At 37.8% G+C, this 17747-nt stretch overlaps 1 protein-coding gene across 3 annotated transcripts; it reads left to right on the top strand.

Moving 5' to 3' along the window:
• On the top strand, positions 1-17727 carry LOC104935312 (alpha-1B adrenergic receptor). Of its 3 annotated transcripts, none has more exons than XM_019269397.2 (6): positions 1-145; positions 2359-3231; positions 5335-5586; positions 6266-6650; positions 13293-13341; positions 14487-14520. In XM_019269397.2, exons 2-5 carry the CDS (start codon positions 2902-2904, stop codon positions 13298-13300), a joined length of 975 nt encoding a protein of 324 aa, XP_019124942.1. In that variant the 5' UTR covers positions 1-145; positions 2359-2901; the 3' UTR covers positions 13301-13341; positions 14487-14520. The 3 variants fall into 3 exon arrangements, with proteins under 3 accessions (XP_019124942.1, XP_010749435.1, XP_019124940.1); XM_010751133.3 differs by having other exon boundaries at positions 8-145; positions 2573-3231; positions 13220-13341; positions 14487-17727; XM_019269395.2 differs by having other exon boundaries at positions 8-145; positions 13220-13341; positions 14487-17727.
• Positions 17728-17747: the final 20 nt, after the last annotated feature.

Genomic DNA, 17747 nt, shown 5'->3' with positions numbered 1-17747 from the left:
CAGCAACTGGTTGGTGTCTGATGATCATTTACTTTTCTCCATCTCTCATTCGTTCCCCTGAATCCCAACTACGCTGGACATTAACTTGGTGTCGTGTTCCTGTTACCATGAACAGAAGGATGGATTTAAATTTAACAGTAACGCAGTAAGTGAACGTCATTCTGGAAACACTTTGAAGAGTTTGGTGTTGAAACTCTCAAACCAAGAAACCCTTAAATATTTTAACTTTTATAATCACTTTTCAGCTCCAGGCCCATTTGTTCTTAATGAAGACATAAATGTTTAAAAAGTAATTTTTCAATTCAAAAATCTGAGGTCCCAATCACATGACATAACTCCAGTGCAAGCTGAGAAGCATATTACAGTTTACTTTAAAAAAGAAAAAAAAGTTTTAATTAATTTCTTAAAACAACTGCTTTCCCTTCAACTAAAGTTGCTTCACTCTCAAATACTTCCACATGAAGCCAGTTATACACTTAAAAGACCAATATTTAATGTTCCAAAAATAGAGGGCAGTATTTCACCCCCTTCCACCCTCATGTGATGACACTGTTTACAGATCGTTTACGGTATATCTGCAAAATTTATAGTGCACTTTCTAAACTCTCTTAACGATGATGCCAAGTGGAGTCAATTTGACCATTTGTGTTCATTTGCGTGAGTTATTCATAGGGCTATAAACCCAAAATAAACATAGTTTGTTGTGATTTCATTGAATAAATTGATTAAAAGGAAGCAAAATTACTACATCATGGTAGTGATTTATAAAAAGTCTGTGTCCACAAGATGACAAGCAAACAACTTTAAAAATGCTTGTTTATTTTGGCCCTGGTTATTAGCTGGGCTACCTTGCACCGTGTGCTAGTGTTTGTAACACAGGTGTTTTGGACCACTGGGAAGAGGAGGACAGAGAGTTATGTATAGCGGGAGCAAAGCCTATGTCGTGCCAGAACAGGAGCTGGGCAAGCAGGCACTGTTACCAGGCTGATCAGCCTCTGTGGACATAATGGTAGAGGTGTAGAGGAAACTGACAGTAAGCTAAGATGAGAGAAGGAGAGAGAAGCTGCCAGACAAGAGTAAATCTGGGATTGACTTTTAATCATTGGTGAGAGCTTTGTGATTTATAAGGCTGAAAGACAGACACCGACCTGGGCTTCTTGGTGTTGGACTAATAAGTAATATTAGCTGGCTGCTTCTAATCATTGTAAGTACAGTAGCCTGGAGGTGCAAAACACAATAATAATAAATAAACAAACAAAAAAACAAACAAAAAAGAAAATCACAACAAATCAGAAAGCTTAATCACATTAGATAATCATTAATAAAACTTAAACCATGAAATCAAAACAATGAAAGTGACACTACAATATTTTAAATGGTCTAATTTTTTTTGTAACAAAGTTCTGATTTGAGAAATGTTGTGTTTGTCTACCTCTGGATCACCATATATACTATCTTTGTAACATACCTAGAAAACCCAGATTTTTTTGGAGACACCAGAAACAATACACTTTTTCCAAAAGAAGAACACAATTTCAGAAATCACATCAACATAATGTTAAATTTATATTTGTTTTGCACCTCCAGGCTGCCATATTTTTACAGTTAAGAGAATGACTAGAAAAGTCAACATTTTGTGAAGAACATCTGTATGTTTTTGCTGCTTAAAATGATTAGTTGAAAACATTTTAAACAGCTGAAATGTTGTTGTTGTTTTTTTTTGCTCTTGGGGCAAATTCTATACTTTGGTTTTAACTTCAAACATTTAAGATGTTTTTTATCAGCAACAAGAACACATTTATGTGCCATTTCTAGTAATACACTTAATCTTTAAGGTACGGTGGCCTTGAGGTGCAAAACACAAGAGTTTAAACAAAACAGAAAACTTTCACATTATGTTAAAGTAATTTCTGAAACTTTGTTTTTCTTTCATGACATATTGTTTTGTGTTGCTAACGTTGGTGTGTTTTGTACCAGAATTACTTATTTTTTTGCACCTCAGGGCCTCCATACTTTCACAGTTAAGAGAATGACTAGAAAAGTCAACATTTTGTGAAGAACATCTGTATGTTTTTGCTGCTTAAGATGATTAGCTGAAAACATTTTAAACAGTTGAAATGTTGTTGTTGTTTGTTTTTTTTTGGCTCTTGGTCAAATCTAGTTCTAGTGATACACTGAACCTTTAAGGTGCAAAACACAAGAATTTAAACAAAACAGAAAACTTTCACATTATGTTAAAGTGATTTCTGAAACTTTGTTTTTCTTTCATGAGATATTGTTTTGTGTTGTTAACATTGATGTGATGACTGACTGAAGTGGTCCAATAGTGTTTTTTTTTTTTTTTTTTTTGCACCTCAGGGCCTCCATATAGTCCAACCTGCGTTGACCATACTGCTACTGAAGTCTGTTCAATAAAGTAGTTTTTTTTACAGAGAGGGAGGCAGAGTATGTCAGTGTCTCTCTACCACCGTGAGAGAAAGATGTTGCAGTTTGTGTCTCTGTCTCTCTCTCTCTCTTTCTCTTTTTTCCTCCGGTCAAAACTTTCCCACATTAAACACTTGGACCATAAAAGGACACAGAGATATCTGACCCGCTACTGAATAAGCAGTTTAACCCCGAGGAGGAGCTCCAATGGCCGGCAGGAGGCTGTCTGACCGCCCGGAGAGAGCGAGCTGACCCGCACCTCCACCTGCTGCTGCCCGACTCGAGCGCTCCTCTCAGCCATGGGATTTAATCAAAGACGTTATCACTATTTATGGATTTTCACTGGAAAATACTCGGATTTGACTGATACTTTAAGATAGGAAAGAGAAACATTGTGGGGGAAAAAAAAATTCTCGCCTGAATGTGTCAAAAATAAAATAAAAGTATTTAACTAAACCGCTTCACTCTCCCTTCATCATGAGTTTGTGGACTAACGGCTCCTCCGAGGATCTTTACGCCGGGACGCAGCCGCCACTGTCGGACTCCAACTCCTCCATCAACCGTACCGACAGCTCGCAGCACCGCGGCCACCATGGCACCGCTACGCTGGACCTGAGCCGGGCGGTGCCGGTGGGTATGGTGCTGGCCTCCTTCATCATGTTCGCCATCGTGGGGAACATCTTGGTCATCCTGTCGGTGGTTTGTAACCGACATCTGCGGATCCCGACCAACTACTTCATCATCAACCTGGCCATCGCGGACCTGCTGCTGGGAACCACCGTGCTGCCGGTGTCCGCCACGCTGGAGGTCAGTGGATCGATTATTGATCAGTTATTAAGTATTTAATAAGTATTAAGTGGAGATTTTAAAGGTTTGACACGAGTAAAGGAAAGAAAGACAGAAGCAAATGATTGATCCAGTAATTATCAAAGATATATTAAATTACAAATAAATTAAATTCAATATTTGCTAAGTGTCTTTCTCTGTAAGCTGAATATAATACATATTTGAAGAGACAGGTTGGACCCTAGGATGGAGATTTTACATAGTCTCGATTAAACTATTAATAAATTGAAAACAAAATGTATAATGTAAAAAGGGAAATCAAAAAAAAGATAATTCATATTGATTCAGTCTTTTAAACTACTAAACTATTTATCTAACTAATAACTAAATGTCATTATTAACCCAAAATCTGGTTACCAAAAAGCCAAAATTTAAATAAAAACCCACATTTAATATTTAGTGCAGATAGTAGGATGTGCAAGCTTTATTATTGTGACCAATAATACCACAAAAAACAAACAAACAAAAAAAAATCTGTAGTATCTATCTGATATTTCTAAAAATTTAGTGATAAGAATACAACAAAAGAAGTTTGGAGGCTGTGTAAAATGTAAATAATAACATCCTTTTTGACATATATTCAACTGAATACAATACAATGATAGGAATATATTTAATGTTCAACCTGGTAAACTTTATTTTTTTTTTGTAAATATACACTTGATCTGATCACATTTTACAGCCACAATAGCACAAACTAACTTATTGATTCATCTTCTTCATCCCTGTTGAGTTAAAATCATTTTAAAAAGGCTTGGACTCAACAAACCCCACCGCCTATCTGCACGTCCATCTCTGGTCCACTACATACAAACACCACCTTCAGAGCTGGTTTGATCCACGTCACACGAAAGTAGAAAAAAACGTTATTGTCCATCTAAAGTGACACATCAAAACATACACACAGTGCTAATATAAAATTAGGTAAATACTTGGAAATCAGTCGCTCGATTTTTCTTGGAAAATGCATTTTCTCTGCCAGATTTCAAGTGAGTGTGTGCAGGACAAAAGACAGTTACAGCAGTGACTGTAGAATGGAGCGTGAGATGGAGACAGATGGATTAGTACGGTGTCAGCATTAATACAGACATAGTAGTGTTTTTGGTTCAGAGGAAGTTGAGTCCAACCCTCACCGATGGTTGTGATGTTTGGGTAGTTACCGAAAGAACGAGATCTGACCTCAGGAAGCTTGGGTTGAGACGAAGCTTCCTCCCGTTGAAATGAGTTAGCTGGATCTCCCAAGAGGAGCTGAAAAACCTCGGGTAGAACATCTGGAGTATCATGTTTAGTCTACTGCAACCTCAACCTATGTAGAGAGATATAATCGCTGTTGTGGAGAAATTGCTGAAGTCAAAGGTCAATAGTGAGGTCAGGAAGGAAGAAAGTGTTCAGGAGCCTCTGATGTCTTATGCTGTATTATTTATTGATGCTTGGCCACGGAGAATTAGAAACACTCTCTAAGTTCATCAGAAGTGCCTGAGTCGGTCTCACATTCTGTCCAACTCATCCAGGTGGATAGACTTTAAAGATAACACCACAAATACTATACGCCCAGAATTAGTCAAAGAGAATGTTTTTATTCATGCAGGTGTTATTGTCAGCATATTCTAATCTGGAGACACAGATGTCTGTTTACGCAGATTGGGACGTCAACGGCAAGCTGTCTATTATGTCTAGGAAGGCACTGGACCCTGGTCACCACAGTGTTGAGATAGACTGGCACCTACTGTTCCCAACCAAAGCCAACAACTAACAACAACAACTAATACTGTCGTGGACTTCAAGGCCCACACGTGAACTCGTGTGACCTAAGGAAAGAAAATTCCGTAACAATAGCTGCTTTTCTATAGTTAACAGAAGAGAAAAAGAAGAAATCAAAGAGTTCATAAAATTGTTTATCCTTTTGAGTGAGTTTAAGAGGACTTTAAGAGAGGACACACTTGAAATGAGGCCTAATTTGAAATAATGAAAACAGCCACATTTAATTAATCGAACATTCGGTAGTGTAGTAGTAGTGCAGTACTTGAACCATTCAACAAGTGGATTTACTCCCTGTCTCTGCAGGTTTTGGATTACTGGGTGTTTGGTCGGATCTTCTGTGACATCTGGGCGGCGGTGGACGTCCTGTGCTGCACGGCATCCATCATGTCTCTGTGCGTCATCTCCATCGATCGTTACATCGGTGTACGCTATCCTCTGCAGTACCCGATGATCGTCACAGAGAAGCGGGCGCTGCTCGCCATGCTGGGCGTCTGGATCCTTGCCATCGTCATCTCTATCGGCCCGCTGCTGGGCTGGAAGCAGGCGCCGTCAAAGGTACTAAAACTAACCATCACGCACCACTGAGCCAAATCTGTTATTCATCTGTCCTTTATACCTCAAACAGTGACGATCAGGAGTCCATTATCATATCGATTATATTTTCTACAAGTGTCTCCTCTATTCAAGAGTCCCTTTACTAGTCAAAGGTTTTTTGGTGTTCACTAAGGAAAGATTCCTGTAAATGTAAAGGTGTTCATAAGAAATGTTTGGACAAAACAAGACTTAAAGATGTCAGAAAATTTGAGTGCTTTTTATTATTCTCTAAGATTTTCAACAATTAATAGAGAAAATAATTAAATCGGCAGATTAATTTATAATCATTAATCAAAGTCGATTGTGTGACATGATTGACAGCTACTTAGAAGCTACCCAATGGACCTTACGGTGAGATTGCTACTTTTAGGTTAAGAATAAACTTTCAATCTTGATTGTTCATCATAATGTCCAATCAGACTAATAGCTGATAGCCTTGATCAACTTCCTCCTTTCCTGTACTTAGCTAGCTGAGTCTGAGTTCTTCTCTCTACTTCAGAGGAAGAGTACATTAGGGCTCCAGAATAGCTACTAATGGGCATTGTGGATGCTCTGTCAAACTTGAATTGCACTAAAAGTCTGACAGACGCTCTTTGACTGTGATGAAACTAAAAGATAAACTCTTACGTCCATCCTGCAGGATGACACGGTTTGTCTCATCACGGAGGAACCTTTCTATGCCCTCTTTTCGTCGCTCGGCTCCTTCTACATCCCCCTGGCCGTCATCCTGGCCATGTACTGCCGAGTCTACATCGTGGCCAAACGCACTACCAAGAACCTGGAGGCCGGCATGATGAAAGAGCGTCAGGAGGACTCCAATGAGCTCACCTTGAGGATCCACTGCAGGAACCAGCAGATTCAGGACTTATGCTCCACCTCCAAATCCAGATCCTCGGCTGGACGCAGCACACTCACCGTCAAACTGCTAAAATTCTCCAGAGAGAAGAAAGCTGCCAAAACGCTGGGCGTTGTGGTGGGCATGTTCATCCTCTGCTGGCTGCCTTTCTTCCTGGCTCTGCCCATTGGTACGTTACATATTTTCAAACCTATAATTGTAATTAGTACTAACATTGATATTTAAGACATTGATTCATATGCCTGTGACTTTTTTTGAATTACTTGTTTGGTCCATAAAAATAGACATATAGAGTATAGGCTCCATAGAATCTATAAACTACTTGTTTTTGTCTGATCAACAATCTTAAACTCTTAAAATATTGAATTTAAGATTAAATAAAATAGATGAAAGCAGCTAATTTTAATTTTCAATGAAGCTAGATACAGAATAACCCCCACGGCAGATGGATTACACCAGATCTTAGGGTTCCCTCACGTGGTGGTTTTCATTTCAACTCCTGTATAGGAGTATTTTTGAGATGCCAACATGTCTAAAGATAAGAAAAAGCAGGAACCACGAAGACAGAAGAAATTTAAATATAAAAGTGAGTCAAAAGTTAAATAGTTTGGCAGGTAATGTTAACATGTTAACAAATTAATGTACATATACTTGTTCAGCCTTTTAAAAATGATTAAGCATGTTAAGTTAAAAGATGTATGAAAACACGAGAAAGAAACAGACAATCTGCTACATTGGAAGTGTTTTTCAGTTATTAATGTTTAACCACCAACCAGCATGTGTTTTATGGAATTTCATCGTGAAATGTCTCGGTGCAAACATGCTGAAGTCTTTTTCATAAATCAGATCAAATTCATCTGAACACCTGAAAGCTTTACTTCATGTTGTATCAGTTATCAGTAGCAGTCTTACAGTACATTCCTCTGCATTTCTGTATTCATTTTAAACAGTACATCTGCACACATCTGGTTCTGATTCAGTATCTTCAGACTCTCTGGACCATCACAGAGCAGCTTCAAACATCAGATAATATGACAAACCTGTCTGTCTGATAAACGCTTCATTATCACAGAAAGTCGAGAAAGTCGAGGAAAATCTGATTCAGCAGAGCTCGAAATTTTTCCATCAGTGTCCCACAACCTTCTGCTGTCTCAGACTGAACAACCATTGTCACAAATGTATTGCCAAATAATCACAAATTTACCACCGAGCCATCATATATTTGAAGTAAAAAGTGAAAAAAATGACTGTAATGAATTATTTTGTAATATATTTGAACACATTTCTCTGTTTCTTTAATAATCAGAGCATTTAAGTGTTAGATATTCAAATGTATCTAGGTTATATGTGATCATTGTTTCAGTGGCATTTAAATAATAATAATAATAATAATAATAATAATAATAATAAACATTTTTTACAGGGCAGTTACTCAATTATTGATTAAAAAAGTTACCATACATTACATTACATATAGTCATTTAGCTGAAGCAACTTACAAAAAAAAGAAGGACATGTTAGTACCGCAACAAGTACTACTTTTAAGTGAAAGTTTGAGAATGGGGATAGATTTAGCGTGTCCAGTTGTTGGTAGTGTTAGGAGAGGAGGTACTCTCTGAAGAGATGGGTCTTCAGGAGTTTTTTGAAGGTAGAGAAGGAAGCTCTTGATCTGGTCGTGCTCCATCAACAGGGAACAAAAGTTTGAATCATCAGTCATCTGAAAGGGTTTCACTGTGTAGGGAGGCTTGTCAGGAGGGTGTTACAGTAATCAAAGTTACATACAGTACAAAATCTTACTTACTTATTATATGTATTTCAATATATAGGCTGTCTGACAGCAAAACAAAGCACTGAAAATATTCTAAATATAGTGTGCACTTAGTCTAAAATCTGTATTGTTGCTGTCTCCGAACACAAACAATTCATCTTTAGCATCTTCATGCTGGTCCTCCTGTCCGCTTCAGAATACTTCAAATATCCCTTCCATCCATCCTCAAAAAACGGTTTAAGAGTAAGTGATGGTGAGAAACCATTTTCAGAAACCACATTTTTTCTTTTCTTAATATTTAAAATATTTGGCCTGAACAGCAACGCTCCAGGCCCTATGTCACTGACCAACCAGCAGCCAGTGTTTCTCGGACGAAGCCCAGAAATGACACACTTCTTATTTTTTTATTTTCTGTGATGGGTTTCCCACAACATGGACGGTGGAGCGTCGCCAGACATTCCCCCCGGTTGATATCACAGATTAGAGCTGAGCCTGTTCGGATTAGTCGAGTTGGACGGGAAGTTGTTTATGTTCGTAAAAACTGAGTGGACTGTGTCAAAGCCAATGAATACCAACAAAGACTGCTCTGAGATCTGACTGATCTGAAAGTCTGTGCCCGTTTAAAGGCCTAAAAAGAAACCAAGTTTCAACTCATAAAGATGATTTCTTATTAACTTAAACAGGTGTGTCACATTCCTTAGTTCAGATACTTTAAATCTTCCATCAATGAGAATCAAGTTTGTGATCTTGTTAACGTGTCCATGTGTTATTTTATGTGCTGCAAGACATTACCTCTTTGGGGCTGCAGCATACCAATGACAAATATGGATTCAGACAGCCAGGAACCATTCTGCAAGGAGACAGGCTTTCGAGGCCTATCAGAGGAGTAGTAACCTAACTGCTCCTGATGGTTTGTTACACAGAACCATCTCAGTTGTTGTTGAGAACTGTTTGGAAAAGGGCAGGCACCCCAACAACAACCCAACAGTAAACATGGAGGGGACTGAATTAGTGTTCTTTGTAGTGCAAATAGTTTGACTGTTTGCACAGTGATGTGCTGTTAGTCTGCTTTTTAACCAGACATTTAGCTTCACAGTTTAACTATGTATGTTTGTGCTTTTGACAAATAGTTTTCAGGTATTTCCACCTCAGGAACTCAACTAAAAGAGTCCAAGTCTCTGATTTCCTAAAAAGGTTTCAGTGGTTGAAATTTTGCCTGCGGTCAGCTCTAATCCTTGAACAGGAGCCATAATAACATTGATTGAAGCTGGCTACAGGTGACCTTTGGACCACAGAAGATTTCATAAGAGTGAGAATAAACTGGTTTAATATTAAGCAGACTGATCTGTTGATGCTCAGAGAAACATTTCTGTGATCAGAGGATTTAAATTGTTAATTCAGACATTCACCAGGTTCATACCCACAAAGCCTAAACATGGTGATGTTCACAGCTTTGGTCCAGAGGCAAATATCTGGGTTCATCAAAACTCTCAGAGGAGGAAACCATTTGTGGACACATTTGTGGACTTGTCAGACTAAGAGTAAAAACTATTTGAAATTACTCCTGTCTGATATTTATTTGACCTGGAGAAGACAAATAACCTGCGGCAGATTGTTTGTTACACAGAATCTGGAAGGTCGTTGTTGGAAAACATTAGAAAAGGCAGGTGCTTTTAAAAAGTACAGGCAAGGCTATTTACTTTTTAAATTTGTATATACAGTATTTTGTACCATGAAAGTGGAAAACATTAAATGACTTAAACACAGTGTGGCGACAACTCAAAGCGACCTCCATAAACAGAGGTCAACTCACATTTTTTACAGTTTAAACCCTCATGGCTCATGGCCAGACAAATACTAAAATTGATCCGATATGTTAATATTTTGTTTGTGCCCAGCACAAAAAGCACGCCCATGTTGATGTATTTTGATGGTTAGACACGGTGTACAAAGCCAGTTTGTGAAAATGAAAAAAAAAATGGTTCGATAATTTGTTATAAATACAGGAGAATTGTGAAGAAACCAGGAGAGGTCAATAAAAAACAGAAGTGTCCCATATGAGCACCACTTCCAGGACCAGTTTTATCTCCTGTGGCACTCTAAGATGAGACAGATAATGATGAGGATGTTCTGGCTGTCATCTCCTCTTGACTGTCACTTCTGTACTGACTTCACTCCTTAGTTTTACGAGCGTCCCAGTGATGCAGTGTTTGCTTTGTGCTGAATCATGATCTGCACTGCGTCCTCAGTATATCAGCAGCGAGGACAGGCTGAACCTCCTCCTTTTACAGAAGACTTGTTTTCATTTAAAGCTGCCTGATGCTGCAGACACTCAGACGGGTCTTGTAGATGTAGATGTTCTTAATCTCCTGAATAAGAAAAAAGGACTTTGTTTGTTTAGGTGAAACTCCTGCATACTTATGAACACTCTGACAAACACTGAGATGGATTGTAATCGTGTGTGATGAGGTAACACATTGATGCAACTCTTTTCTACGTATTTGGTTTAATATGATTATTAGCATTACCAATAAATAAATATATAGCAGTTATTCCACCGACAAAATTTAATAAAACTTCCTAAATCATCATTGATGATTTGTAAAAAAAACAATGATAATGTGCAGCATGTGAGCAAGTTATATTATATTCTGTAAATACAGCCCCATAAATCTGACATAAAATTAAGTATATTAATAAATCCTGAAATAAATTAAAGAGGCAATAAATATACACTGGTCTAGAAAGGTCACGATCCAGCAGCATTCAGCAGTTATAGCTCCGAATATATAAACAAACAATGCAATTCAATCGTAAATACTTTAAAAAAGGGACGTAAGAACTGTAAATAAAACTCAGCTACAGCTTCATCTTCTTGTTACTGTGTTGTTTTGTTTTCAGCTGTTATTAGAGTAACTTATTCTTTATGTAGCGTATTGTCTTATTGTCTCTATTACTGATTGTAGCCGGAAATAAATTTAAAGTTATAAATTATTTTAAAAACATTAGCATCAGCCTTGGCTGTACTTTGTGTTTATTGCTAATTGGCAGAATGCTAACAAACTGAACTAAGACGGTAAAGCATCGTGAGCATGTTAGCACGCTGGTGTTTAGTACTGAGCGTCACAGAGCTGCATCATGTGTCTGCTATCAGTGTTTTTGTGACTGGATTTTGAGCACAAAGCCGGAAACTCAACCCTGTAGCATCTGAATGTGCATTAGATAAAACCACCAAAGAAGAAGAAGAGTGCAGTCTGCGAGGCTGAGGACTGTCCTGGGAACTCGAAGAACTTGGCAGAAACCCCAAACACCATTAAACGAAAACCAAAATAGCGTCTTCCTGTGTTTGGAGGGAGAATCACCAAACTTGGAGATACATGTTTTTTACGGGACAGTGTTGCATCATGGTCAGGTGTCACATGTTTTTCCCGTGGTGGTCAGTCAGATTCCTCATATATAGTCAGAGAGTGCAGCCTGAGGCGCAGGATGGCCTTACAAGTCCATGTTTGGGGAGAAATAACTCACATTCTCAAGAGCCTGTGTTGATCCGAACGACATCAAAAACCTGATCCAACAAAATCCAACAAAATCCTCCAACATGCTGCAGATCACCTGACTCGTCTACAGGACACCACCTCTGTGATCCTCAGGAGAGGAGACAAAGGGAGAGGAAGCAAGGAGAGGAAACTAGGATGGACAAGGCGGAAGAAGGAAATGAGAAAAGACAAGAGGGAGGAGGCAAGGGAAGGAAACAAGTAGAAAGGAGACAAGGAGAGGTGGCAAGAAGGGACAAGGAGACAGCAGGCAAGGAGAAGAAACAGGAACACAGGAGGGAAGGAGAAATGACAAGGAGAGAGGAGGCCAGGATATGATACAAAGGAAACAAGGAGAGGAAATGCTGAAAATTGTTACAGGGGTACATGTGGTTTAGGTTTGTTCTTCACACATCTGAACTGTTTTTTGCAGACGTTCACACAGCTGATCTCTTCCTTCTGTCTCATAGAATGTGTCCTTGTTATTGTCCTCACAGCAGAGAAATCAGAGACATTACAATTATATTATATTATATTATATTATATTATATTATATTATATTATATAACCTGGCAAAACCAAATTTCCCACAAATGAAAAAAATGAATACAAGATGAAAATAAAGAAAAAGAAAACCAAAACATAAATTTAAAAAATAATAAAATACATTTAAAAAACATAAATCCCATGATAATATTTTTCTCACTTTCCTTTTAGGGCTTCTGTAGATTCATTATGTTACTTCATGTTCTGTTACTTTAAACTCTGTTCTACGGAGCAGCTTGGGGATCACTTAAATATTTGTGAGTTTATTAACAGGAAAGAAAAGCAGAATAAAAACAACATTAGAGCCGTTTGGATCAGATGGACACCAGATTTTCTCTTGTGGTAACTAAGCAAATGGCCAAAAACGTTTGTTTTCATAGGAACGGCACCCACACCATGAGTCAGTCCAAGAAACATAAACTGGTAGACTAAATCTCCTTTTTACTGTGATAATGTTTAACCTTCAACTCACGCTGCTGTACACCATAAGTTATTTTATAGACTGACAATATAACAAACCTGGTCTGAGTTCAGTTTCTTCATGTTTCCAGCCTGAACTCTTTAAATATAAACTTATGTTGTTGAATGTTAACTGATGAGGTCACTGATTAACAACTTCCAGCCAATCAGAATCAAGTATCTTCGGTTTGGCCCAATGCCTCATTATGTAACCTCGCTGTGGTGAATGATGCCTCCTGGTGGTGGAACATCAGAGCAGCATGAGTGTGTTTACATTCAAACATCAAATATTCAGCTGTTAGATGGCATTTTGTGTCGTACACCTCTGATTTACTATGTAGTGCATTGTGGGTATTTACTGTCCACCATTGTGTGTGTGTGTGTGTGTGTGTGTGTGTGTGCGTGTGTGTGTGTGTGTGTGTGTGTGTTCAGGTTCGTTCAACAGCAGCCTGCGTCCTCCTGAAACTTTCTTTAAAGTCATTTTCTGGTTGGGTTACTTCAACAGCTGCCTGAACCCGATCATCTACCCCTGCTACAGCCGAGAGTTCAAACAGGTACTAATTATACTACCGATACTACTACTGATACCACTGATACTACTACTGACACCACTACTGATACTACTACTAATACTACTACTACTGATACGACTATTAATATTACTGAAACTACTATTGATACTACTACTGATACTACTACTGATACTACTACTAATAATACTGACACTACTATTGATACTACTACTGACACTACTACTGTTAATACTACTACTGATACTACTACTAATACTACTGACACTACTATTTAAACTACTACTACTACTACTGTTGATACTACTACTACTACTACTACTACTACTACTAGTGCTGATACTACTACTGATACAACTACTACTACTACTGACACTACTATTTAAACTACTACTACTGATACTACTACTTATACTACTGCTGATACTACTACTGATACAACTACTAATACTACTGACACTACTATTTAAACTACTACTAATACTACTACTAGTGCTAATACTATTAATACAACTACTGATACTACTAATACAACTACTAATACTACTGACACTACTATTTAAACTACTATTGATACTACTACTACTACTACTATTGATGCTACTACCGATATTACTAGTGCTGATACTAATAATAATACTACTGACACTACTATTTAAACTACTACTGCTGATACTACTACTGATACAACTACTAATACTACTGACACTACTATTTAAACTACTACTACTACTACTACTAGTGCTAATACTATTAATACAACTACTAATACTACTGATACAACTACTAATACTACTGACACTACTATTTAAACTACTACTACTACTACTATTGATACTACTACTACTACTACTATTGATGCTACTACCGATATTACTAGTGCTGATATTACTACTAATACAACTGACACTACTATTTAAAATACTACTATTTCTACTACTACTGCTGATACTACTACTACTATTGTTACTACTAATTCTACTACTATTGGTACTTCCGCTACTGATACTGCAGATACTGCTTATGCTACTACTGATATTACTGTTGCTGACACTACAGATACAGAACTTGATGTTGCCGTTAATGTTGATGTCAGCGTTGATGTTGCTCTCGGTATCACTGTGTTGCCGTTGTGCTGACTAACTTCTTTTGTGTCACTGTGTCTTTAGGCGTTCATCCGCATCCTTCGCTGTCGTTGGAAGAGGAAGCGTCAGGGTTGGCAGGCGTACTACAACTACCGCTGCCAACAGGGCTCCAACAACTCATCTTTCCTGAATGGTAGCCAGCAGACGCTTTCCTCCATCAGCCCCAGCCCGCGCTGCGTCACCTCTAGGCTTCGACCCCCAGCATGGCCCTCCTCCACTGACCGAGACCTCCTCCCTGGGACGATGGGAAGAGGGCGGCTAAGCCCGGTGTCCCCACTGGCTAAGGATGCTGGGATGGCATCAGTCATCTACGCGGGGCGTGGAGTGGTTGTGAACGGTCGGAACATGAACAAAGAGGAGGTGGTGCAGAGCCTCTGAGGGAACAATATGTAGACAGGGGGAACACTAACCAAGACACCTGCTGCCTTCAACCTGCACAGGTCATGAGACACTCTGCTCACTCACTGAGGTGTCATTCAGGTGTGATGACCGCACCTATCAGGTGGTCATGACTGTTCGTGCCTGTTCCTCATCCTTTATGACACACACTGTTAAACATGGCAGAGCTGCTCACCTGGACCAGCATTTTTTTTTTTACCATCTGATGGTTCCAGGAGCGTCCACTGCACTTCATGAAGCTTTTACCTCCACTGCACATGTGAGACACATCCCACAAGAAAACACAGCCGGGGAACATTGACACAAACCTAAACTGAATAAAACAAACAAACAATAAACATAATTTAAAAACATGTCAAATTTAAGTTTAGTTTTAATCTTAAAACCTTTCATGCATTAACTTAGTTTTGTGTTATTTGTTTTTCTTTATTATGCTAAACTATCTTGAAATAAGTTTTTTAAATATAGGCAACATAGCTCTATTTGTTTATTACGCTAGGTGGTAAAGAAAAATATGCCAACAATTACCTTAAATAAGTTTCTAAAATTAAAATTATTGGGAGTAAGTCATGAACACACACACACACACACACACACACACACTAAAATATTCAACAGAAAATAAATACAAAAATATCTTTGAAGTGAATTGTATTATTGTGTATATTGTGTTATGTATTTTGTATGGCATGAATGAATGAAGACGTCAGGTAGTCAATAGGAAACTCAAAATATACTCATTTACAAAATGAATTACACATCCAATGTTTTTGTTATAAATGTATTTATTGTTGCATTTTTTGTCTTTCTTTCTTCGTTTTGCCAAAGAGCTTCATGAAATAGAGCTGAATCTTTTCTAAATATAATAATATTCTTATTTTTAATATAACAAAGTGCTTTACAAATTTGACTCTTCTGATTGTTTTAAATAGGCAGGAACCACACCTAAATTATTCTGAAAATGAAAAAGAATGAAAGAAATGTGACTTTTAACTTCTATTGGAAGTTAATCATTACATTATTCTATTCTACATTTATTTATTTATGTGAAAACTGTATTTTGGTGGTTAAATCTGTTTCCCGGGGTTTTATTGCTAGCTTCTGAACGGCCATGAATGTCTAGTATTTAGTACATTTTGTACACAATGAATGGATTGGCTAAAATTAGCTCACTGGCTAATGTTAGCATGACATGTATCTGTAATTTGGACTCAGCGACTGACCTGTGAAGACTTCTACAGTTTTGCAGCCTTAATATCTCCCTGACAGAACATTTATTGTTAAAATCCTCTCTCAGACTCACATTAGAGGAAGTGACGTAATCTTCCGAGAGCTGGACTTAAAACTGACCTTGTGTTTGTAGATACTCACACCAGCATCCAGTGGACATTAGAGGACCTGCAGATGCTGGTTGCTGTGATTTTTGTGTGTTTTTTTATACTCGTATTGTCAAAATCAAACCTCGCACAGAATCATAAATATACTGCAGATGGTGTGTGTGTGTGTGTTTGTGTGTGCGTGTGTGTTTGTGTGTGTGTGTGCATGCATGCTACTTCCTCTAGCTTCTTTAGTGGACATATTGTACTGTGTTATATTTGTGACTCTACTGTCAACTGATGGTTTGTACCTTAAAAAAATGTAAACCAGAGTAGTTTGAAGGTGAAGTTTTTCTGTTTTGACTGAACGAGGCTAACACTTTCCCCCTGCTTACAGTCTTTATGCTAAGCTACGCTAAGCATGTTCTGGATCAATCTCTGTGGTGGAGATGAAACTGAGTCTGGAGACCAAGATTTCACTCAAGTGTCAAAAGTTCTTTTAATGCAAGACAAAGTCATGTTTTACATATTTTAATTACATATGATAATTTAAGTAAATTAATTAAATACAATAAAACAAATTGTGTTTCATCAGTGCTTGTGTGTCACGTTGACTTTGGGGTCTAAAACAGGCTACAGACGTGAAGCCTTGAGACAGGAGGAACATCACAGGAGGAGGTGAGGATTTAGGATAAGATAAGGATAATAATTTAATCTCTACCAGTCTACTATTTAATTCTTATGAAGTCTAACAGGGTCTATATGCATGTTAGTTTATGTCCAGGTGGGTTTTAAGACAAAGAGCCTGTTCACATCTAGCATTAACGTGTCTGGAGTGTCTGAAGTTCACACCTGCATCTACAGTGACCACTTGTGATCAGATCTCACTTCTCCGTCTTATAGGCAAATAAAGTACAACATTTAAATTTGTTGTTTTAACCAGTCAATAGTAGTATCCAACACGCGCTTACAGGAAGGCCCACATAATTAAGAATTTGCCAGGCAGGTGTTAGAGAGTTTATGCAAACTCAATAACTAGTAGTATTTTACATGTTTAGCATCAATAAAATGTTGATGCATCATTTTCGGGTAAATTAATGTTGAAACAGTGTTCAAACATCTAGCTGCTAAATATTAGGTGATGAGACGCCCTTCAGACATGTAGAGTATCTACAAATAACAAGGTTTTACAATGAAAGAAACAACTTAATGTGTTCAATTTAATGCAGAATTTCTAAGAAGGCGTTACGAATTAAGAATTTCATATAGCCGTCTCACAAAGTTTTTAAAGTTTCTCCTATGCAACAATTCTTAAAATTGTGAAATTTTTAAATGAAGGCTGGTGGTGGACAGCTCTAAGTACCAGTGATATTGTGGATACTAGTTGAATTGTGTAAAAAGATAGTGTGTTTTAACTATTGATTAATTTTATTAATGATTAATTAATATGTGTTTTACGTTCATTTATTTATGTTCGCCTATAAATGGACACCAAAAAGGTTGTTGTAGTATCGGCCAATCATGGCTTTATTTTAAAAATCCACTGGAGGTTGACCTTGTTTGTGATTGG

This window comes from Larimichthys crocea, chromosome XXII, assembly GCF_000972845.2.
Source record: "Larimichthys crocea isolate SSNF chromosome XXII, L_crocea_2.0, whole genome shotgun sequence".
NCBI classification, from domain to species: Eukaryota; Metazoa; Chordata; class Actinopteri; family Sciaenidae; genus Larimichthys; species Larimichthys crocea.
This window is presented reverse-complemented; position numbering and strand designations above follow the sequence as displayed.

Excerpts from the sequence above, each read along its gene's own strand:
- LOC104935312 (XM_010751133.3), top strand. The coding sequence starts at position 2,902 with ATGAGTTTGTGGACTAACGGCTCCTCCGAGGATCTTTACGCCGGGACG. Across the intron at positions 6,651-13,219 it reads CTTCCTGGCTCTGCCCATTG|GTTCGTTCAACAGCAGCCTG; the intron begins GTACGTTACATA and ends GTGTGTGTTCAG. Across the intron at positions 13,342-14,486 it reads ACAGCCGAGAGTTCAAACAG|GCGTTCATCCGCATCCTTCG; the intron begins GTACTAATTATA and ends CTGTGTCTTTAG.